The sequence below is a fragment of the Peromyscus leucopus genome, chromosome 9 (assembly GCF_004664715.2).
Source record: "Peromyscus leucopus breed LL Stock chromosome 9, UCI_PerLeu_2.1, whole genome shotgun sequence".
NCBI classification, from domain to species: Eukaryota; Metazoa; Chordata; class Mammalia; order Rodentia; family Cricetidae; genus Peromyscus; species Peromyscus leucopus.
This window is the reverse complement of record NC_051070.1, coordinates 781,235-806,651: the sequence shown is the minus strand read 5'-3', so window position 1 is coordinate 806,651 and position 25,417 is coordinate 781,235. Positions and strand designations below refer to the sequence as shown.

Genomic DNA, 25,417 nt, shown 5'->3' with positions numbered 1-25,417 from the left:
GTTGGGTGGGTCAGGGATCTTGCGACTGAAAATGACTCTTAAGGTGCAAACTGCTATTAGTCAATGCTCTTCCAATAAAAATCAAATATGCTTCTCTTCTTTGTCTCTTACACACTAGTAGATAATAGTCAAGTTTATCATAGTGATTAGAAAGCAGATTAAATTCTGTATTATACTATTCCTCTAAATTCAAATGATTCTTAATCTAACTGAATTGAATTCATTACCTTATTAGAAGCCAAAAGGAGGTACTGAGATATTTCATTTAAATCTTCAAGAGAAATATCCTGTTCATCAAAACCTTCTATTATTCCAGATTTATTCTCTATCTGCAGACAATATTGACACCGGCTACTGCATTTAGTTCAACAGAAATATTGGTGATTTCTAAAAATTGCATATTTATGTTCATGCTTTCAAGTAACATTTTATTTCCATATTTACCTTCTTTGACTTCAATCAGTGCTGAAAATATTACCTGAGGTCCAGCAAAGAAACATGTTCATTTTTCATTAAGTTCAAACACCAAATTTTTCTTGGATGAAACCATTAGCAATCTGTTAGTTCTGGGATTTCCAGGAAAGAATATACCCGTGCCCTTGAGACTCTTTTTTAAATGTTTTGCATACATTGCAAGAGAGAAAATATGTTCAAACTACATTTCCCTGTTTTTTTTTTTTAATATCTTAAAAGGACTGAGTGAGTGATTCTAAAATGATGCCCTCATGTATATTGCCATAGAATAAATTGAAAAAAATTGATTCATAGTTAGATGCTCACAATTAAGTTAACTTTGGATACTAAATATAATGTTTTTATGGTATCCTCGGATTTTAAATGTCTTTTCACCTTTTAAAAAAATAAGCTAAAACTAGTTTGAGTATTTAGCTTTAATTTTACTAGACATTTGTGAATACTTTATTGACTCACAACTATTCAAGACATTTCCTCCTTTTAGCCTTCTAAAAATGCCTCCTTTTGGGCTTTCTCAATATCAGCCAAAGTAATATTTTTTGAGAGGATGTCAAATTGTTTTCTATTATAGACTGAAAGTGTTTCACCTAATATTTAGAATTTTTCTGGATTGTAAAGTTTATCTCCATTTTTATTATGCAAACAAAAACATTTCAAAAGAAACATTATTTTATTATAAATAACAGTGTTTGATATGGGTAACTTGTGTATATGAGGATCCACAGGATGACTTATGAGCCTCAGACAAGCAAATTTAATTTGGAGATGATATGGAGGGGAGAAATTCAGCATTGTTTCCATAGTCTACACATCAGAAGTGACCACAATTACACTGTTGCAGGACAGACATCTCCTTCTTTAAGTCATGACATACTCACAAAATATATTACCTTCTGAATTAAAAAGATTTAATAATGTAAAAGGACTATGCTACAGTTAACTTCACTTTTTTAAAAATCATGAAACCTATAATTTTATGTTTCCTGTTTTGTTGTTCTTGTTATATACTATTTGAATTCCTGGAGCGTGTGTGTTTTACTCGTGCATTGAAACAAAGCATATTAAATAATAAGGCAAATGTTTGTACAAATTCATTTACTCCATAGAATAAGATCTGAGTATATATACAAATTCAGTTATTCCATGAAATAAGATCTATGCATACATAACACACAAGTGTTAAGAAACAAGGCTGAATTTTGGTGGCTTTGAGAATGTGGACTTGAACATAAAGAAATATGTCAAATTATTTTTTTCATCTGAAATTTAGAGTTTGAAATTTAGGAAGATAAACTTTGCACTTTCTTCCTTTTTTAATAATTAAAAATTAACAAAAATGAGTATATGAGTGGTTTGCCTGTAACTATGTTTGGGCACCATGCCTGGTGCCCACTGAAGCCAGAAGAGGACATCAGATCCCCAGAATTGGAGTACAGACTGCTGTAAACTACCTTGTGGGTGCTGAGAGTCAAAGCCTTTTGAAGAGCAACACCTACTCTTAACAACTGAGCCATCTCTCCAGCCCTCAGTAATGTTGCTTATTTATAAGATCAGGTCTAATTGGATGAATATTCAGTTCATCCCATTCAAAAGTATTTGGTTTTCTCAAATGTGAAGAAAATGAAATATCTAAGTATTTGCAATGCCACATGTTCACTATGCGCACTGCTGAGATTTATAAGGACATTTTCATACAAATAAGTAGTACATTTTGCCCATGTTCATCTCATATCCCTCTCTAGTCCTTTTTCTCCCATCCTGTTACCCCCATGTGTTCAAGACAGCTCAGCTTCTGCTCTGCTGTATTATATGCATTCATGATTTTATGTACCTACATCAACTCTAGGATTCACAAATGAGAGAAAATGTGCAATGTTGGTCTTTCTGTGTCTGGCTTAGTTAGCTGAGTAGTTCTTAAACACACGTTTCTGTTCTCTAAGCATCTGTAGATTTGAAGACTAAAGTTTGTGTTTGAAATTGATCTCAAAAACAAAGTTCCTAAAGCCAAATTCTTAATTTCTCCACAACAGTCACTGACTCCTGTTCTTTCTGCTCATCCCTGTTCTTGGCATTCTAATAGGTTCCATCTTCTCCATCCTGTTAGTACAGTGTATACACTATGATTAAATCCTACCTTCAGGCCATCAGTGTCCAACAATAAAGTGAATCTGTTTTATGTGTGTGAATGTGATTTGAAAAACCCATTAAAAGTACTAGGTTCTTGAAATTATAACGACTAAAATTAATTTAAATATGAGAAAATTACAAATTCTTTGGATTCTGGAGTAAAATCCACTCTGGGAAAGTTCTCCTTGTTAATATTTGATTTTGGTTTAAGCCAGCATTCTCCCTTGCATTGCTCTTTTGAAGAAAATCACAAATTCTGGAACATTTCCCATCTAAATAATTTGGATTTTTTTTGGCTTTTTACTTTTTAGAAGCCTGAGGTAGCAGATAATGCTGCACAGGAGAGGCCTTGCTGTATGTTATTATTTCCAGCAAAAAAAAAAAAATCAGTTCCTATAATTATAGAAAAATGTTAGGGTCGGGATGAATAATGATCCCATTTTTATATCTACTAGATGGCTTACTGTCCTTCAAGACGTTGATTACCAGGATGGACCATTACCGGTCCTTTCTGGTTCCTGGAATCTGTCTCAGGAGGACTTAAGTGATTGACAGAAGTTCATTTCCAGAGCTCGCATTCTTTTTTCCTATTGGATGCCCAGGATGAGCTTGCTCATTATTACTTTTGTTTTCACAGGGAATAAAGTTGTCAGAACTTCTTTTCTTAATATAACTCTCCCTTTTATAGTTTGACTCTAATGCTTTCTTAATAACAATCCCTTGGCACATATCTTCTCCACTTTGATAGTACTCTCCCCGTGTTAAGGGAAAGCGCATCTGAAAATTTCCAGTGAATAGAGCAAAGCTGCTAATTTGTCAGTCACATGTGAGTTCTTGCATTCTTTGATTATTTATCATCTTTCATCCTATACTACATTCTTTTGTTCATTGGTTGAATTCTTATCTAGACCATGGCTCATGCTTAGAGTACTATGTACCATCTAAGTTCTGGAAACACTCTGATTTTAGGAAAAATCAAAGCAAAATAGACAAGCACCTCAGGTATGATGAAGAGAGAGATGAATAAGACAAAGAACTTGAGAAGGAAATGGGCCAATTGTATGAACTGGCAATTAACAGGGAAATTATCAATTGATTTTGCATGTTTTGATGTTTAATTTCTTATAACATCAATAGTTACTAGAAATGTATAAAAATTCCCTTCATATCCATTTTGGTTAGAAATTAAAATTAGTTAATTTCCAATATTGACACAGTAAAGTTATAACACATATGTTAGTTAGTAGAAGGGAGTATGTGGAAGCAATATGAAAATGCCTCTTAAAAGTAAAAAAATAGATAAAAAGATGTGCCATGTGGTGGTGCCATATGCTTTTAATCCCAGCACTCAGGAGGTGGATGCACATGAATCTCTGTGAATTCAAGGCCAGCCTAGTCTACAGAGTGAGTTCCAGGACAATCAAGGCTACACAGAGAAACCCTGTCTTGAAAAACAAAACCTAAATAAATAAAAATAAAAAGATGTGCATACATAACATGTCTATTTCTGAAGATGTGTTATAGAGAACTACTCACACATTGCCCAAGGAGACTTTTTTATATATACACAAAAGCAACAGAGATATCTATCCAATTATAGAATAAATTAAAAATGTGTGATAGTCCTATCTATACCAAATAAAGTCATATTTATTCATGTGAACAAGATATAAACAACACTAAATATATCATACACACATACCCATATTTAATTGAGTTTGAAACTAAAAGGATGTACATTAAATTTATGAAAATGTTTTAGAAATAAAATTGGAGGTAGTCATCAAAAAGATGTTGCTGCTTTTGTAGTTTAAAGAAGAAAAAAATCTAATTTTTATCTAATTCTATTTTTAAAGTTTAATTACTTACTTGTGTATGTTTGTTTTGTCTGATATACATGCACCATGTACATGCCAGGCACCCACAGAGGCCAGGAGAGGGTGTCAGATACCCTTAAAATGAGGTTACAGATGGTAGTGAGCCTCCATGTGGGTATTAGGAATCCAACCCTGGTCTTCTGTAAGAGCAGCCAGTCCTATTAAGCACTAAGACATATCTCCAGCCCTGCCTGATTCCACTTTGTAAGTTCAAGAAACTTGTAGATTGTTGGAAGGCTCTCTCATTACTAGCATTCTACTTTACATGTCAACATACCTAAAATGTAATAGCTATTATTAGATTATAATTATCAAGAAAAATTACAAGCTTATAAACTGTCAATAAATTTTTCATTTATTTGCATTTTGTTGTTTGTTTTAATTTGTTTTGAGACAAGATGTCATTCTGTGAGCCAAACTTACTTTGAATTTACTATATAGTCAAAGCTGACCTCCAACTCATGGTCCTCCCATTTTAACTTTCTCAGTGTTTGGAAAATGCCATTATCTTTTAATTAAATACTTGGATATAGTTTTATGGAGCATGTTTGTATGTTATAAAAAATATACACATGAATGTGGAATATGCAGATTTCTCAGAAGTATGTGACATTTGTTTTCAGAGTAACAAATATATTTTATACAAAGTAAAGCACAGGACATGATATAAATGAGTGAATGTTCACCTGAAAATTATTTGACACTGTACAATGAATGTTTTCAAGTATGTAATAAATAAATAATGGTATATGATATCAAAATCAGGGTGAAATTTTTTAGTTAGAGTATATACTTTATACTAATCCTCAAATATCAATTATTGAAAAATGATTTTCAGTTTATTGATTCTCTGATTGAAAAGCTCTAAGGAAGTCATCTTGTTTGATTGTTTCAAGCCTAATATGTCTTAGCAGAAAGGTATGGATAATGATCTTGGATATTTAACTTCATCTCTAACTTGTATCATTTATAATTTGCAGTGAAGCAATTTCTTTAAACTGTGATAAAATTAGCATAGATAATTTAGTTTAAAATTTCTATATGTATTTTTATGGATATTTTCAGATCTTTGAGATTTAATACAATGCATTTTGATCATGTTTACCCCTCTCCAAACCCTTTCCAGATCCATCCCATCTCCTTACCCATCCAACTTTGTGACATTTAAAAAACCCATCCAGTCCAAATGTGCTGCCAATATACTCTTGGATGTGTGGCCATCCATTGGAGCCTGAACAACTTAATAAGGACTACACCCTTAAAGTGATTTGTCTTTCCTTCTTCCAGAAGCTATCAATTGCCAATAGTTCTTCTGCTATGCGTGGAACTTTGTGTCTATTTCCTCTTCCATGTTGAGATTATTGTCTGGCTTAGGCTTGCATAGGCCTTATGGATGTTGTCACAATCTCTATGAGTTTATATGTTCAACTGCTCAGTTGTACCTGGAATACACTGTTTCCTTGCAGTCATCTATCACCTCTGGCCCTTAAAATCTCTCCACTCCCTCTTCTACAATGATTCCTGAGTCTTGAGAGGAGGGACTGTGATATCTAGTGCTCAGCATTCTGCAGTCTCTTATCCTCTGCACCTTGATCAGTTGTATGTCTCTGTGTTAATTGCCATTTACTGCTAAAAGAAGTTCCTTTAAGGAGTGTTGAGAGATACACTAATCTATAGAGAGAATGGTAAATTATTAGGAGTCAGTTTAGTGCTATGTTCTTTACCTGAATGATGGTAGTATATTCTTCACCAGGGCCAATGACTGATCTAGACATAGGTTTTGGGATCCAGTAATGGTGCCATGTATGGATTACATCTTGTGCACAGGGACTTAAATCCATTTAAAAAGTGCCTGGTCATTCCCAGGTCACGCATGCCACTATTGCATGAATGAAGGTGTCTTGCCAGACCAGTTGTTATTTTGCGGGGTAGGGGTTGCAGTTGTTATTATTATACTATAGATTAAATATTACTCTTTCAGCCAGTAGTAAAAATAGTACCTTCCAACACTATGAAAGTTGTTCACCAGGGAGGAAGCATCTAGGTAAATACCAGCTTGGTTTCTCCATGTATAATAACTCAAGTATGCTTTCTCTTCAGCAACCACCATCAAGTTTTGGAGGGTAGCACGATCATTGACAATAATCTACACTGTTTGAGGGTCTATAAGACCTCACTATCCAATGACTCCAAATATATTGTTAAAACATTTAAAGATTTGGTCAACAAAACAAAAGTTTTACCTAACTTAAAAACATACATGTAATATAACATTGTATTTTTCTAATTATTTTTAGTTCTTTGGGAATTTTCTACAGTGCATTTTGATCATATTCATGTCCCTCACTTACCCCATATGCATTACCACGTCCCCACCCACCCAACTTTGTGCCCACCATTTTTAACATCCATCAAGTACAGTTGTGTTGCTCATACACCCTTGCATGCATGGCCTTCACTGGAAGGTGATCAACTCACCAATGATTACACCCTAAAAGAAAACTTCATGTTTTGAAGTAAGATAATTTTGTTTTGTTGGATAAATCTTTAAAAATTCTAAAATCTAGTCTATAAATAAATAGCAATCATGGCTCACTGTCCTTTAGATTTTTAGAATCTAAATGTTATGATTTTGTTTCATCTATGCTTAATTAATACAGTTTGTTCTTAATTATATTAATATATTAAACAATCAACTTGAAATTAATGGAATAGTAGTCAGTGACATAAATAATAAGATATTTATAATTCTTCAAAGATCACAAGACTTAAATGTCTAATTATTACATACCTTGGCTATTTGTGTTAGCTAGGATAAAAGTCATAGTGTCAAACTTTTCTGAAGAAATTATGAGATGAATAGCAAAATTTGTTGACATTACCAACAAATCTGTTCTCAATTCTTCACATGAACAGTACAACACAAATGTGATAATTCAATAAAAATATAATATGCTCTTAGTTTCTAATTTCATAGTTCCCCTGTTGTTATTACTACTTCTTCAAATTTGTTTTTAAAATTGTCTTTCCTCAGATTAAACCAATTATTTCAAGAAACTTAGCTTAATCTGAAGAATAAAATTTGAAGTCTCTCATATGAATCAGCCTTCACTCAGTTATCACCATCAGCTCAATTATAAGTTAAACCCTTAACTTGTGCCTTTATAATGGAATCTTGCAGGAAAGATAATTAGCTCTCTAGTTTATCCCCAAGTACAAGAGGGATAAGACTGAACTGTTCTCTATGCAATGACATTTATGTGCATATGCCATTTCTTTCTTGCAATTCTGTTGGTGTGGATGTTTTGAAGACTGAGCTGCCTGGCCTTATGTCTATACAAGCTAGAGTTATCTAAAATGAGGGAACTTCAATTGAAAAAATGGCTCCATGAGATCTGACTATAAGGCATTTTCTTAATAAGTGATTGATGGGGGAGGAGGGCCCAGCCTACTGTGGGTGGTGCCATCCCTGGGATGGTAGTCCTGGATTCTATAAGAAAGCAGACTGTGCAAGCCAAGCCATAGGGAGCAAGCCAGTAAGCAGCACTCCTACATGGCCTCTGTATCAGTTCCTGCCTCCAGGTTCCTGTCCTGCTTGAGTTCCTGTCCTGACTTCCTTTGATGATGACAAACAGTGATGTGGAGGTATAAGCTGAATAAACCCTTTCCTCCCAAAGTTGCTTTGGTTATGGTGTTTCATCAAAGCAATAGTAACCCTGACTAAGATAAAGTCTTGTGTGTTGTAAGTATGATGTTTCCTATCCTGATTTCATTTCTGTTACTATGATAAAATACCCTAAGAAAAAACAATTTAGGGAAGAAAGGGTTTAGTTTAGTTCACAATACTACATTACAATCTCTCACCATAAGGAAGTCAAAGCAGGAATTTGAAGCATCTATCTACACCTACAGTGAAGACCCAGAGAGAATGAATGTGATGCTTACTTCTCACTTCAGTTTCTCCTCTTTTATATAGTTCAGAATCCAGACCAAGGGAATGATGTCCACTGTGGGCTGAATCTTCTCACAGCAATATACATGAGACAATTCCCCACAGACATGTCCATAGCTCAACCTTATAGATATCTGTTTGTTACTAAGACTCTCTTCCCAAGTGACTATAGATTTGATTGTAAGCTGATAATCAAAATTAACCAGGACATGGTGCTTTCTCAAGTATCTAAGCTTATGTTCTCCCAGTTTGTCATAGACTGATAAAGTTGTTGCTGAGGCTCATATATATATTGAATAAAGAGAATAACTAGTTGGCCAAACTTTTACTATCAAGCAAAAATACTTACTTGCAGGCCTTATAATTATACAACTTTTGCTCACCATTAATTTAATTTGAATATTCTTTTTAAAGACTTTTATTACATTGATTGAATAATTGGGGTGTGTGTGTGTGTGTGTGTGTGTGTGTGTGTGTGTGTGTGTGTGTGTTTCACAGCACATGTGTGGAGGTCAAAGACAATTTATGGGAATTGGTTCTCTCCTCCCACCATGTTAGTCTGGGAGTCAAACTCAGCTCATCAGGCTTTGCAGCAAGCACTGTTGCACATTGAGCCATCTTGCTGGTCTGTATTCTGAGCATTCTGAATGTATAGCAACTGTTAAGTAGATCAGTAAATTATATATACACAACTTACTATTGTGCTGCAAGTATTCACATCTAATGCAAGTGAGAAAAACCAATATGAGTGAAAAACATTCTAATGGACTCCTTTTTGACATAAGGAACAAAGAGGTACTACAGTAGTAATACTAGAATATTTTACATAGTTTATCATGTTACAATCCTTATATTATAGGATATATTTTGTTCTTTAACAACTTATTTATTTTAGCCATAATTTCAATTTTAAATTATATTTTACAATAATCACTGTTTTTATTATCCGTTTCCTTGAAGGATTAACATTCTATAAACCTCAGTTACTGGCTACCCAAAATGTTCCCTGTCCATCCGTTCATTGTTTTATGATGGCATAAATCTCTACAGGAGAGATCAACTATCAAAAGGCATAAAACTTCCTCATGTAAGAGTACAGACTATGGATAAATTATTAAATTTATTGATTTCACAATGTATGTCAAATATATGTGTACATGCAGATGATCTGCAGCTCTAATTTTCAGGCTTGGGTTTTGTGAACCCACCTATGCAACCTTTCCTTTCCTATGCTTGGCACGGTGCAGGCCATGTAGTCATATTTATTCTCCACCCACCATGCCATGGAGTAAGCACTGCACTTACAGCTATTCATAATTCTTTGCACAGGTTGCACACAGTCTGCTGATGCCTTGGCTTTCTCATTTCCTCTCAAATTCTCAGAGGCCCTGGGTCTTCCCATACGCTGTGCAAAGAACTCAGTTCTTATTTCCCCCTGCTAGCTGCTCTTGTCCTTCCCTCACCATCAAGCTAGTGCTCGCCACTTTCTGACAGTGATTTTCTTCTCAGCTTTTGCAGACTAATCACAGACAGCTGCAAGGTAATTATCCCCTCCATGTGTCTTCCTATAGGTTAAAATGAAGTGTGGCTAGGACACAGGATGGTAATATGAAAGAGGTCTCATCCATTACTTTGACACAATTTGTGTTCCTTCTGGCGTCATCTGTTCTAATCCTAAAAATCTTTATAAAAGTCAGCTACCACCACCACCAAAAATTAACTCATGGCATTCCTTTTAATCCAAGAAGAAGAAAACATTTTTTTCTTACCAGAAGTACCTTTAATATATCTAAATAATCTAAATAGTTAATGGAGAAGACAATGAGGCATAGGAATGAGAGATGAGAGGCAGCAGGATACATATATGATGAAATGTGAACTGTCATAATCCAGCAGAAGAGAGGCAAATAGACAAATGTAATAGAGTTTTGAGAGATCAGTGGGAAGCCTGTGTGAAGGTTGTCCTTGACTGTCAACTTGACGGGGTTGAGAGATGTATGGAGAGACTGCCTTGCCTGCGGACAACTCTATGCAGTATGCAGGAGGCCTAGGTGAAGTAAAGGCAGAGGCACAGATGATCTCTTTCTTCTTCCAGGCCATCATGAAGAAATATGCTCGGCTATGACCTCCCTATGGGATGGGCTGAAACCCCAAACCTACCTCTAAGCCAAATTAATCCTTTCCTCTTCTCTGTGTGATCATGCCAGTTATTTTGTCAGATAGATGAAAACAAACCATCAAACCCTGACTAACACTTTGAAAGGTAAATAATACCTTCTGGGGGCAGTAGAGAGAGGCCTTCCTGCACTGAAGAGAGTAGTCTTCTTGGTCTTCAGTAAAGTTCAGAATACATACAGAATATGTTGGTATTTCCTTCAATAATTACAGATATTTAAAACTCAGGCTCTATACATGTACATTGGTACTGGGATTGAACTCAAGATCTTGAGCATCCTAAGCAAGTGCACTGACTTATACCTCTGCCCACTCTCATAATGGCAGGGTGAAAGCCCTCTAATCATTAAAAAAAAAATAAATGTTATTTGTTCTATTAAATGTGTACATTTCCCTTGACCTACTTGTTTTCACAGAGAAACCCTGTCTCAAAAAACAAACAAACAAACAACAACAACAACGAAAAGCAACTAGAGAAGGAGGAAAGGATTCATTTCATCTTACACTTCTGGGTAACAGTCACCACTGATGAAAGTCATGGTAGGAACTCAAGGCAGGAACCTGAAGGTAGGAACTGAATCAGAGATCATGAGAGAGTGCTTCTCACTGGCTTGTTCCTCATTGTTTGCTTAGTTTGGTTTTTTTATACAACCCAGGGCTATCTGCTCCTGGATGACATAGCCTCTAGTGAGCTGGACCCTGCTGCATCAATGATTAATGAAGACAATGTCTCCATAGACTTATCCCCAAGCTGGTCTTATGAGACATTTTTGTGGTTAAGGTTCTCAGATGATTCTAGCTTGTATCAAATTGACAAAATCTAACTAGGAGAGCCTCTGACTGTGGGTTCTTTCATCTGCACTCAGTTCACAGCCTGTGGGCCTCATGTAGCCAGGGATAGCTATGAATGCATCCCAACACAAAATTATTAACTTAATACATTATGAGATGTGCATATGTGTGCGTGAGAAAGCAATTTATTCTTCTAAATTGATTGCATGATTCTTGAGCATGAACTTTATAGGTGACAATGTTATATGTCAATGTTTGGAGCCCATGGAGGCATCTGTTTTAAACAGTGCATCTGCATGTACATAAGAGTATTATATATGCCCAGTCCAGATTTATTTAGTGTAGTCAGTATTGAAAGACACTTAAATGTCTCTCAGTGGGGAGGGAGATTAACAGCATTTTTTTAAAAAAGTATGAAATTTACAAAAAAATAAAGAAGGAAGGAAGATGAAAGGGATGAGGAAGGGAATTATATTTACTATAAATTCTATTTGAAATATTTATATTTTAAAAAGATATAAAATGACTATAAAATGTTAATTTTCAACCACTAGATACCGCCAATATGTATTATAATATGAAAAGCACATTATCACCTTTCTACCTTGTATTCACTTTGCATATGCCCTTCATTATCTGCTAAAAACTCCTTCCAGTAGCTGGATTTTCTAAGCCATTCAATAGGAACTCCTGAACAGATGCTAGACAGCAGACAGTGGCTTTCCCCTCTTCGGTTACATTTGCAACATCTATCTGCCAACATCTTTTTTAAGATTTAGAATGGTACCTGAATATCTACCTTCAGTTAAGAAAGTCTGTGATGTCATTTGCAAATCTAATAGAACCTAGACTTCTTGTCTTTAAAAACCCTTATTCCTGCAACCAATCTCAAACAGGATAATAACCTGAAGCTCATGCTTCCTAAGGGTTTTTCACAACTATTGTTCTTGTGACTTTCATGATCAATCTTGTCCTATATTCAACAGAAATATGTTGGGTTTTCCTTGTCCCATGAGAAGAGAACTCCTTAGCAATTTCAGAGTTGTCAGATTAAAGTAAGCACAAATGCTTTGGATTCTTAGATTTGATCATCCTAGCTCTTTCTTCCATTGTATCCTTTATAAAAATCAATAATTAATTGCAGTGGTAACACTAAGCATCATGACAAATACAGGAAAATTGCATTTTTGGTACACTTTTTGAAAGCAATATAAATCAAAATTACATGTTTTACAAATTAGTCTTGGGTGAGGCTTTTTATATAAATGCAGTAGAAATATATAGAAAAAACATAGATATATAATCAATTCCTAATTTTCTATACACTTATAGAGTTCATATCTGGTATCATGCAGAGCATAATGAAATATAGTTTAACAACATTGAAATCTGAGAATCAGTCTTTTAGCAGCAGCATCAAGAAAGTTCAATTTATAGTCTATTATGATATGATTCAAGATAATTTGTTTTACCATATTTTATATTCATATTTAATATCAGATGTACTATGAGATAGATTACCATAATAATAGAATGTCAATCACATCATACATCAGAACTGAAGCATTAGTCCTGTGTGTGAGAATTCATTGTCCTTATTTTGTGAGATATACAGGTGTTTCCAAGCACAGAACACTCCTGTTATGGAAGCAATCACTGGTGATTCTCACTGGCATTTAATATAATTGATTTATGACTTTTATGAGGATCTGAGTTCATCTTATGGCCAATAATCCTAAAGTCAAAGAAGGAAGACATCGTAAAGTAAATAACAGTAAAAATATGAAGTATTTCTCCTTGGGAGGGAACCCAGTTCCCTCAGTTCTCATAGCCACCTTCTTCAGAAGTGGCTTGAGAATCAGAAAATCTGGTACACTTAGTGATGCTTTAATTTCTTCCATTTTCTTGATTGCCCAATTTAGTTGCTGATGGCACAAAAAACATACAAAAAATGAAAAGTCCTCACTATATATAAACAGTTGTGTGGCTTGGTTCTCTTGTAGGACTATTAACAGTGGGAACAGGGGCTGTCTCTGACTCTTTTACTAACTTTTGGGACCTTATTCCTCATACTGGGTTGCCTTGCCCAGCCTTAATACATAGGAGTTACTTAGTCTTACCACAACTTGATATGCCATGTTTTGCTGATACTCATGGGAGACCGGCTCTTTACTAAATAAAAACAGAGGAGGAGTGGATTGGGGGAGTGGGAACAGAGGTGGGGGAGTGGGAACAGAGGGAGGAGAGCATGGAGGAAAACTGCGGCTGGGATGTAAAAAAAAAAAATAAAGATAAGTCTATTTTTAAAAAAAAGAAAGAAAACAAAATTATGTATCTGAAAAAGGAAGAAAGTACATTCAAATACACAGGGGGAGTTAAAACATTCTTCTATAAAATTACTCATTTTTATATACCTATTATTTTTGCACTATCAGTTTGAAACCTAGGCCTTTCAAATGTTAGGCAGGTGCTCTACTGTTGAACTACATTCTCATATCTATCTGCCATTGATCTGTCATCTATCTATCTATCTATCTATCTATCTATCTATCTATCTATCTTCTATTTATCATCAATCATCTACCTAGCTACCTTCTATCTTTCTTTCTATCACCTGTCATGTTATCATCTATCTATCATCTACCTATCTATCTATCTATCATCTATCTAACTATCATCTATCTATCTATCTATCATCTATATCTATCAATCATCTATCTACCTATCTACCATCTATCTATTTTTCTATCATCTATCTGTCATGTTATCATGTACCTATCATCTACCTGTCTATCATTTGTCTATTTTCTATCACCAATCAAACTTTCCATCTATTTATTATCAGTCATCTATCTATGATATATCTAATATCTATTATCTATCTATCTATCTATCTATCTATCTATCTATCTAATCTTTCATCTATATCTATCATCTATCTATATTTCTATCTTTTTGTCCATTCATGTCATAATTTTGAATTAAATTTAACAAATAATATACTTGATCAAATATGCCATCTAAAATATTTTTCTTATTTTTTACACTGTCTTATACATCCCTGCCCAATGTGCTTACCATCTCATTTTCTATCAGAGTGGAATATACTCACTTTTGTTACCAGTGCTTCTAGTCCTTGTCCAAATGCTCTCAGCCTCAATAGATTATTTTATAAAAACCACAGTACCTCCCAAGAACATGTTTCTCATCTTTAGATTCTAACATCCAATTCTGACACATACTACAAGAGCCTGCCATATCACATATATCATAGCCATGAATTTGGTCAATTATGTATCAAATAAATGGACCCATACAAAGAATATGTAGACTAGACATACGCACACTTTTGGTCTAATCATTATTTCCTAGAAAATGTGGTGTACAACCACTTACATGACATTTAGATGTGTTAGACACAATAGGTAATAAAGGTAATGTAGACATGATGTAAAATGCACTGAGGATGTAGGCAGTTTATGTACAAATATACAACTTAAATACTTGAGGATTTTGGTCTTTTGGCGGCTCCTGAAACTAATCCATAATGATATTGAGAGGTGACTGTATATAAGAACTCTCTGATACACAGGGCACACAAATAAGCCAGAGACCATCAACCCCACCACACAGAAATCATTGGTTTTCAATGGATATAGTTATTATTAACATACATCTCTTGACCTAAAGACTTCAGACAAGAGAATAAGGCACAGATATCTAGAGACCACTGTATTGGAGGACACATCTTGTCCATTATCAAGATAAGATTTTGTCATAAATTGGCTGTCTCAACAAGCAACAGGTACAGAACTCTTTATGACCAAGTTCATAGTTTATTAGTTTGTAGACTCAAAGCAGTGCTTTTACCTGAGCACCCAGAACACCAACCTTGACTCTTGTTAATTTTTGTCTCATTCTCTTCATTTGTGGAATAGGAATAGCCATATCTTATAGGGTTGTTTTGAGAATTGAAACATAATGAATGGATGACCCTTCTCCAGCTGTCAGTTATGTAATAAACAATCAATGAATGATAGCAGTGGTTGTAGTAAATAATGATAGTAATTACAAAAATAAGCTCTGTCTGTTAGACAATTAGTCACTGACACAACACAGTGTTTATTGTTATTTATCTTGATTATTATATTTAAAGAACACAGAAATAGTCTACTACACACAGTGCACATGGTACAAAGCACATTTTATTTAAATGCCCTTTTAGAATCTCCTAATTTGTAGTTTTCCCTTGCTTATGGGCTTCCTTTCATATGAATTGTTTTAATCAGATTTTACTTATTTTGGATATTTTAAAATTGGGCTTTTCTCTATTATGCTTATGGTTCTAAAGATGAGTATAAAACATACCCCTGTCTATCTACTCCCTAGGTGACTTTCTAGGGTGAGTTTTATCATCCAAACCCAAAATGCTGTTTTTTTTTTTTTACCTGAGTATGCAATTAACTGGGAGTTAAAGCCACCCCCAGGGTAGCTTTGTACTGCTGTGCTGTATCAAATGTTGTACTTTTTCCCTGAAAGATCATGACAAGTAAATTGCTCGTTAAATGGTATTTGCTGTGATTTCCTACCCAAAGATGACAGAGTTAGTACTGCTGTTTTCTAATTGCATGTCACATCTGTTTGGGCAGTGGTCATTTGCATCAAATTACTCATCAAAAGTGAGTAATGCTGAAGGTCTACTACAAAACTAAGAATAAAACTCAGCCTTGCAAGTTGTCTTTTGAATTTTCTTCTTTAGTAAATAGGGGCATGAATAGAAATGAGACTTTAGGAAACAGAAAGTTATAGTGAGAGCCTACAAGCCCAGAGAAGTTAATCTGCAAATATTTTCACTATGTTATTACAGCCCTCACTCAATGTCTGCTAACCAGATTTGGGGTACTTCAGATGTATTCTTTCAATAATGTATGGCTTTCAGCAGGATAGGAACATGGAGACTCTGATACCTTAAATTGCATAGGTTAATATCTTGGAGGAAAGCATTCCAGTTAAGGGTCCTTAAGAATGAGACACAAGGGAAGTGTTTAGCTAGAAGGGAGAGAATCAGAAACATCTACACATCATCCACCATGTGGCTGATGGATGTAAGGAGTCCAGAAAACAAACCACTTATGGTTGGAGACCAAGCCTGTCTTGGCTGTGCTTTGGCTCAGTGTCCTATCAAGTCAGTGTTTCTCAGCCTGTGGGTCACAACCCCTTTCACAGGTATCACATAGCAGATATCTTGCATATCAGATATTTCTATTATGATTCAAAACCATAGCAAAGTTACAGTTACAAAGTAATGAAAATAATTTTGTGGTTGGGGTCACCACAACATGAAGAATTGTATTAAATGGTCCCAGCATTAGGAAGGTTGAGAACCACTGCATCCAGTGTTCTTGAGCTTTGTGCAACGAGAGCCTTGAGAAGTTAAGGAGAGACAGGGTCACAGGTTAAAATGTTTTGGATAGATGAAATTAAATATGTGTGAGGATTGATGAAATTGTAAAATATTCAGTGGTACAAGAAAGAATTAACATGACTCTCAAGAGTCAGAAAAAAATCACAGATGAAAATGTTTCGAGTGACAGATCAAGAATAATGGACACTTGGAGACAAAAGTACATTCAGAATATTCTTTCTTGAATGCAGTCCATAGATCATGAGTATGTGAAGTTTGAGATATTAATTAATCAAATAATTAGTTAACACAAACACATGAATGTTAAGAATATTTTAACCTCTTCCTTCTCTACCCTTTTCTTTGCTTCAAGATGCTAAATGATAACAATGAACAGCTATAGGCCAAAGGGAATAAAGATAAAACTCAAATGTGTCCCCCTGAAGTTCCCTACAGGAACTTCCTCCTGAAGGTGCCACTTACCCATTAAACAACACACAGATGCCTTTAGATTTTAGCACCGCTGCTCAAGTCTCTGGCTGTGGTAGGCCATTTGTATTAGGCACTATTTTAAGTGTACTTCCCTAGTTACTTCTCCTAGTGACCCTATAAGACAGATCTGTCACAAATTCATGACAGAGATAGAAAACTGAGGCAATTTATTTCTGACTGTCACAAATTCACGACAGAGATAAAAAACTGAGGCAATTCATTTCTGAAAATAACCTCCCTGATATACAATAGGACAACAATTCAAATTGTAGTGCCATCTATTTTAACTACCGTGCTTTATGTAGCCTTTTCTGCAAAGAAGTCACTTATTCATGTCATTTTCAAGTATACAAAGTAGACAGCATGCATAAACTCAGATAATTGTTCAGGTTCCTTTCTTTCTTGAGAAGTGTAATCAAGATTTCATGAGTTGATGTCAATATTATTACTCACACAGAAATGATTTTCTAAGTCATGGCTGTAGCTAACACTATTTTGAGTTTCAAGTTATTTCCAAAGCATGTAATTATGGCTTTGTGATACAGACTCATACCAGTAGACATATAATTGTATGATATATGTAATATATTATACAAATGATGCATTGGGTTTTACTTTCCAAGACATGGACATACTTATGGTGTACCCTCCATTTTCTTTTTTTAATGTACATAATCATACTTTGTAATATTTACTTTATATTTTATAAATCCTTAAAGTGATAGATGAGGCTCATCACTAGTCACTGTTAGTTGGCTGAATGCCTTCTGGAATGTTACATATAAGATATATTCTGCTAAAACATCCCCCACTCACCTCTGTATAAAAAAGAGTTCAAAATATAATTTAATTCCTAATAAAATATACTACCTGATGAAATTTAATTTCTAAGATGAATAATAAAAGGATCAAGACCATGAATATAAACTGTGTTGGAAAAGTATTTAAGACATATAATTCATTTAAAAATAGTTGCAGTTAAAAGGGGGGATGCAACTAATCTGGGTGAGTACAGATAAGTGTCTATGGATTAGTTTGTCTTTCTGTTGTAATAAAACACCTTGACAACTCCAACTTAAGGAAAAAGACTTGTTTGTATGTATGTATGTACTTATTTTTGGTCACAGTTCCAGGTTACAGTGTGAGCTGAGGTAAGGGAGCTGGTCACATCTCATCAGTGAGTCTCATTGCCAATATTGTAAGATTGAGAGGTTCTCCTTCCTGATGTCATATAGATCCCAGAAGGTTCTACATTCATCTACATACTAATTCCTTTATTTAAATAGAGAATCATTCTTGCCCTTGGTGTCACAACATCCATTATTTGAAGATTTATTTCTATTTTTTGTGTGTATGTGTGGGTGTCCATGTGCATGTTATTTGAATGTGGGTGCTCAGAAAAAATGGTTGGATCCTCTGGAACTAGAGTACATAAGGTCATGAGCTTCTCAACACTGATGCTTCTGGATCCTCTGGAAGAACAGCAAGTGCTCTTTAAAAAGACAAAACAAAACAAAAAACAACCTTTTTTTTATGTGTATGGGTGTGAAGGTGTCAGATCCCTTGGAACTGGAGTTACAGAGAGTTGTGAGCTGCCATGTGGGTGCTGGGAACTGAACCGGGGTTCTCTGGAAGAGCAGCCAGTGCTCCTCACCATTGAGCCATCTCCCCAGCCCCTAGCAAGTGCTTGTAACTGCTGAGCTGTCTTGCCCAGCCCAGCATCCATCTCTCCATATAAGATAGATATCCTGTTGCGTCTGTCTCAGCTTAAGAGACACCAGGATATTTTCCAGAAATTTCCTGTTAGACACTTTACCTTCTGAATTGTGGCATACAGTAGAGGTATTTCAAAGTTCTTATAGATGGAAACTCTTTTGTGTTTGTTCCATTTTTGATGGTCTCAGAGGATTGAACTAGGGTCTCATGCATGCTCAGCAACTTCTCTGCCACTGAATTATATATATCTTATTTTTGTTTTGAAACAGGGTCTAAACTGTCCACTTTGGCTCTAACTTCAGATAGACTTGAACTTGCAGTCCTCCTGCCTCAGACTTCTGGATAACTGTGATTATAGGCCAGCACCACAGAGTTCGGCTTGAAAACTGAATTTTGTTCCTCAATCTCTCTGGAGTCTGGGTGATTTTAGGAATACAGGGTTTTCTTTGCTTTTTGCAATTTTCTACTTAGTGCTTTTGGATTCTTTATGTATTTCAAATTTGAGTTTCTCAACATCATCAATATTAACTTAATAATTAAGTTACTTATGAGAGAAATGTACATATGAATCAAAATAAATGCTTTATATGATAATCTGATTAGAACAAAGGGGAACTATGCTCCTTTTAAAATAATCATGATTACTTACATATGTACATATGTAAGTTTGTTGGCCAAACTCTAAGCATGTCTAGGCACTTAACTATGTCTTAAATCCAGATGAGTACATAAAGAGATCGTTATACATTTCTAAAAATCCCACACTTCATTAGTAGAAAACACTGTCCCTTTAAAAAAGAAATTTATCATTAATTTCTTAAAACACTGCAGTGTGTATATCTCTACAGAGATGCCTTATATCAGGAAGAAGTTTTCCATTTCAGTCTAAACTGGGATGGACATATAATTTTTTAAATTAATTAATGTATTGGGTTTTTTTTGTCTTTGATTTATACATGTATGGATGCCTGTGTGTGAAAGCCAGAGTTGGACCTTGGGTATCTTCTTGTATCATTGTCCACTAGATTGTTTGAGAAAGGGTCTCTCAGTAAACCAGAAGCTTGCAATTTACAGCTGGGATGGCTGGCCAGGAGCTCTCAAGATCTGTCAGTCTCATAGCCATGCTGAGCTACTTGTGAGTCTTGTGGATTTGAACTCAGGTCTTTCTGCTTTCACAGAAAGCACTCTTGTCTACTGAGCCATTTCTCAGAGCTAAAATATTATGATTATCATACAAAGTCAACATTTTGTCATCTAACCAATAATACAAGAATGACAATGATTTCAATCACCCTTTATCGAAAGAAGCAAATAGATCCAATTAAGCTTGCAAAAAAATCAAAGTCATGAGGGCTATCATTAATACAGACATGTTCAAGGAAAGGAACAATCAGACAACAACCTAATTTTCTACAGTGTCTCTCCATAAAATTTTTTATACCATTAATTAGTATTTATGAAGGACTCACATGAGCCAGGCATTGCAAAAGCCCTGGAGATAGGAAAATGAAAGTACACTCTTTTTTCAAAGAGCTTAAATCCTACTGCCCAAAACAAGAGCAAAAGGATTAGTTTAACAGGAGACTACTGCCCCCCAGGGAAATTCCATGCTAGAACTGATCCTTTCAAGCTCCCTTCCTTCTGCCACACCCAGAATTCTTTATAAAGAGACATTCTCTTGCAAAAAGAGATTGCACCTTTTATTCATTGAGTTTTTTGTATGACACAGTACAGAAAGGTGAACCAACTTGAACATAGCTGCACTTTGAGTTTGGCAACAACTGCTGCATTTAAAATAATGATATATTTTAGCAATATGATGTAGAAATTGGAGGTATTAGTCAGTCGTGTGATGGTGGTGCATACCTTTAATCCCAGTACTCAGAAGGCAGAGGCAAGCAGATTTCTTTGAGTTTGAGGCTAGCTAGCCTGGTCTACAGAGTGAATTCCAGGACAGCCAAGGCTACACAGAGAAATCCTGTCCAAAAAAAAAAAAAAAGGAAGAAAGAAAGAAAGAAGTTGGAGGTATTTTTGTGCAAAGGTGGGTGAACCTTTGAATGTTGGTCACTCTGTGTAAGAGATATAAGCTCACCTATTAAAGGCATGAACTACAGTCCAGGATCCTAGTCTGGCCGATGGGTCACTAGACCTTATCCCATGCAGCCTACCCAAATTTATGAATCTCATCTCTCACACAATATCTGCAGATTCTTGCTCATTATTGAAAGTCAATATTGCCCTAAGAGGCCTCTATGCTTGTGAAATACAAGAATAGTCAGTTTTAAGATTACTTGTAAAGATGAATGACAATTGTTGGCTTCTAGATTTTTGTGAAATAGGAAACTATATGATTTGGACAAATGAAATGAATGATGAATGCCATATAGCTACAATGTCAGAAATCAAGTTGAGGGCATATTAAAATATAAAAATGAAATTTAGAAGACATACCATAATGTGTTTTTCAGTCCCACTTGTGCATTATACTGTCAGAGAGTTATATGGTGTCACTAGTTAAATAGCTTAATAATGCTAAGACCTTCACAGATCTTTCCTGAAGTTCATAGTCTAGAGTTCATTACATCATCCTGGAACTTCTACAGACTGATGCATGCCCCTCCCTAACTGTGGAATCTCCCATTGCAGTTTTGCACATCAAAGTCAAGAAATAAACTTGACTTCCAAAAGAACATAACTCTCATTCATTATTAAAAATGACTCCAATAACAATTCCCAAATTATATAAAAAGTATAAAATGGGTTCTTGCGTAGAACCCATTTTGGATTTAATAACTAAATATGTGCACCTGGAATGGAGTTATAATAAACAGAGTGATGCTACTAAGTGGAAGATATTAATTGGTAATGGCATATTTCAGCACTTAACAGAGAAGATGAGAAAAAATATTCATGTTAGTACTTTATGTTCATGGATTAGCATTTCCCATCTATGGGTTACACAGACTGGACATATCCATAGGTATTTAATTAGCAGTTTTCTGTTCCATTTACCTTTTAGCTCCTATAGTCACCAATGCCTAATGTTACATGCTTTGAGACTTACCTTGGCTGCTATGGTTAGGTACTAGTAGAAGAAAGTAAAACCTTACTTGTCTTAGAATTAGCAACCCTGAATCTTACCCATCAAGGAAATACTTTAAATGCTACAAATAAAGAATAGCCTAAACTGACTCTATATAGATATATAATTGACTACACAGAGTCTGTATGTTACAGCCTGTAGAGCAAAATAGATCATAATATATGCATAGAATTAAAATTTGCATTTGTGTTTCCTTTGTACTATTACTAGTCATAAAATGAAACACTACACAATTATACTTTCTATTTCATAAACATCATAAAATAGAAACTGAAAATATATTTTACTAGTAAGACAGACCTATCTCATTAAAGCCACTGTAGCCCAGCTCTTGCCTGCTAAGTCCCAGGTCTTCCAGGTCCATGCATTTAAATCCTGGGGGGCACTGGTAGCCTTCTTCTAGCTCTGGGGAGCAGTGTGTATCTGGGATAGCTAAGCTATTCCAGGTTACGTTCCTGTGGACAGCACATGAAAGTGTTAGATATTTTGACAGTTGTAAGTATTGATTGGAATAATCAATCATTTAATTATTCTTTACCAATAACTGCTATATATGGACACAAATTGAAATTTGCAATTTGTAAGTGGCATTCACAAGACGTAAACATTCTCAAATGATAACTGATTCATTCTCCTAGAGCATCTTAAAAGAATATTACCATATTCTTTCTGTTTTTTGTTTGTTTACCTGTTTGGTTTTTGTTTGGTTTTGTTCTAATAAAAGAGAGAGAGAGAAAAGGCAGTTGGGCAGTTGAGGAGGTTGAGAGGATCTGGGAGGAATTGGGGGAGGAAAAACTGTGGTCATAATACATTGTATAAAAAAATTATTTTTAATAAAAATATATGTATTTAAATTTTTATTTAAAAAGAAGATTGCAACAAACTAGTAGAGATGTGAATGGATGCTAATTTGTATGGGACTTTGTCATTCAGAAAGCTCCTGTACTACTAAGCAAACATTTTATTACTCCTCTATTTTCAGTCAACATTAAGAGATAAAAGGCTGGGTTTTTTTGTATATTACAAATGGGGAATCTTATAAATGATACTAGACCTTCTGGTATGTTGATTCTTGTGAAATTTAGAAAGAGAACCAGACAAATAAGGAGAAGTTGAAGGAAGAAAGTCTATCATTTTGGCAAGAGAAACCTTAGGAGGTAGTTTATGGATAGCTCTAGGAAAACTAAAGTCTTTAAGATGGATTGATACATCTTTTTTCATCTTCTTATGGACCTTCTGAAAATTAAGTGGCATATGGATTTGCCTATGTGATTTTGGATTTTTTCAGAGATTCTAAACTTATTAACAAAATGGGATTGAAATTCTCATGCTAAGCCTTCAAAAACGAGCCAGTGTACTAGGTGAGGTAGGTGAGGTTTGTAGATGTAACCAACCGTCTTATTAAAATAAGAAACACAGAACCAATGTAAAAGAGAAAGCCGAGAGGTCAGAGCTCAGAGCTAAAATCTTACCTCCTGCAGCGCTCCTAGCTTCCCCGAAAGAGAGCTACTTCCTGTATGTCTGTCTTTAAATAGTTTTTCTGTTCTGCCTTCTCATTGGTTGTAAACCCAAACACATGACTGCCTCATCACTGCCTGTAAGTACAGCCCTCCAGGTCTTTTTTTTTTCTTCTTTTTTTTTTTTTTTTCTTTTTTGGTTTTTCGAGACAGGGTTTCTCTGTGTAGCTTTGCGCCTTTTCTTGGAACTCACTTGGTAGCCCAGGCTGGCCTCGAACTCACAGAGATCTGCCTGCCTCTGCCTTCCGAGTGCTAGAATTAAAGGCGTGTGCCACCACTGCCCGGCAGCCCTCCAGGTCTTAAAGGCATATGTCTCTAATGCTGGCTATATCCCTGGACACACAGAGATCTACCTAGCTCTTCTACCAAGTGCTGGGATTAAAGGCGTGCGTTATCACCACCACGCTCTTGCTATGGCTCTAATAGCTCTGACCCCTGGGCAACTTTATTTATTAACATACAATTAAAATCACATTTCAGTACAAATAAAATACCACCATAGAGGTCACTTAAGTTTACTGTGAAGAGGGCATAGTGTGGGCTCTGTGACTCTACAAAGCCTCCAAACTAGGATTTTACTGTGGACATTGTCCACTGTGTTAATGCTTCTAGGAATATCCTGAGTCCCTTAAGCTTACCTTAAGCTTATGACAAACTTGAGAAAGCCATTTCTTTTTGAATAACATATTTTTTCTTTAACAAGTTCTCCATCATCTCTCTATTTTTCTGTCTATCCATCTATCATCTATCTATCTATTGATCTATCTATCTATCATCTGTCATCTAACATTATCTATGTATCATCTATCATCTATCTATCTATCATCTATCTGTCTATCTATCTATCAATCAACTATCTATCTATCATCTATCTATCTATCATCTATTTATCTACCATCTATCACTTATCTATCAATCTATCATCTATCAGCTATCTATCAATCATCTATCTGTATGTTTATCTCATCTATCTATCTCTCATCAGCTTTCATCATTTGCATGTATGTTTTTTGTGTGCATGTGCACATGTGTGTATAAGTGCCCATGCACATATGTTTGCAGGTGGATGGAGGCTAGCAGTCAATGCCAGTTATCATCCTCAATTATTCTCTATATAATTTTTTATGACAGGCTCTCTCATTGACTGTAGAGCTCAATGATTTGGACTGGCTATTCAGCAAGCTCCAAGAATCTCATATCTTTGCCTCCCCAAACCTGAGCTTAAGGCATTCTCCTCAATGCCTAGCTGTTTACAAAAATCCTGTGAATCCAAACTCAGTTCCTCAAACATCAAGCAGTTTATTAATTGACTTATCTTCCCAACACCTCTTTAATAAATGCTTCCAAGTATTGCTTCTTTCTTCTTATATGACACAGTTCTCTAGAATTTAATGGATAAGTGTAATCTCTGAACTGTTTGACACACATATGTACATTGTTTTACACACACACACACACACACACACACACACACACACCCCTAATGCCTGTCCCAATACTCAGTTATACTAAAAGCCTTACTGTCCTCACAGAGAATTCAGATACCACATCTTTACTCCTGTAGACTTTGTGCTTACCTGAAAACCTGCTGTTTTGTTTACACTTCTCAGTGAATAAATGGTTAAACAATCATTCAGTCTCTAGTCACATTTTAAAAATATCCTTTGGATCACATTTGGAAAAAAAGAAAAGCAAGGCTCTAACTGAAAATTACTACTTGATTGAGTCAGAAAATATGGTTTTATACAGAAACATTACTTATTTCTTTCACATCACATTCTCATTTGT

The 25,417-nt window shown here is 35.2% G+C and overlaps 1 protein-coding gene across 4 annotated transcripts in view; it reads right to left on the bottom strand.

Moving 5' to 3' along the window:
• Window positions 1–25,417, bottom strand: part of Nalcn (sodium leak channel, non-selective) — a 309,764-nt gene that overhangs the window by 237,607 nt on the left and 46,740 nt on the right. For all 4 annotated transcript variants that reach the window (XM_028868293.2, XM_028868291.2, XM_028868295.2 and 1 more), the window contains exon 7: window positions 22,413–22,567. In XM_028868293.2, the coding sequence (XP_028724126.1) occupies window positions 22,413–22,567 (155 nt within the window). The remainder of the gene's footprint in view (window positions 1–22,412; window positions 22,568–25,417) is intronic.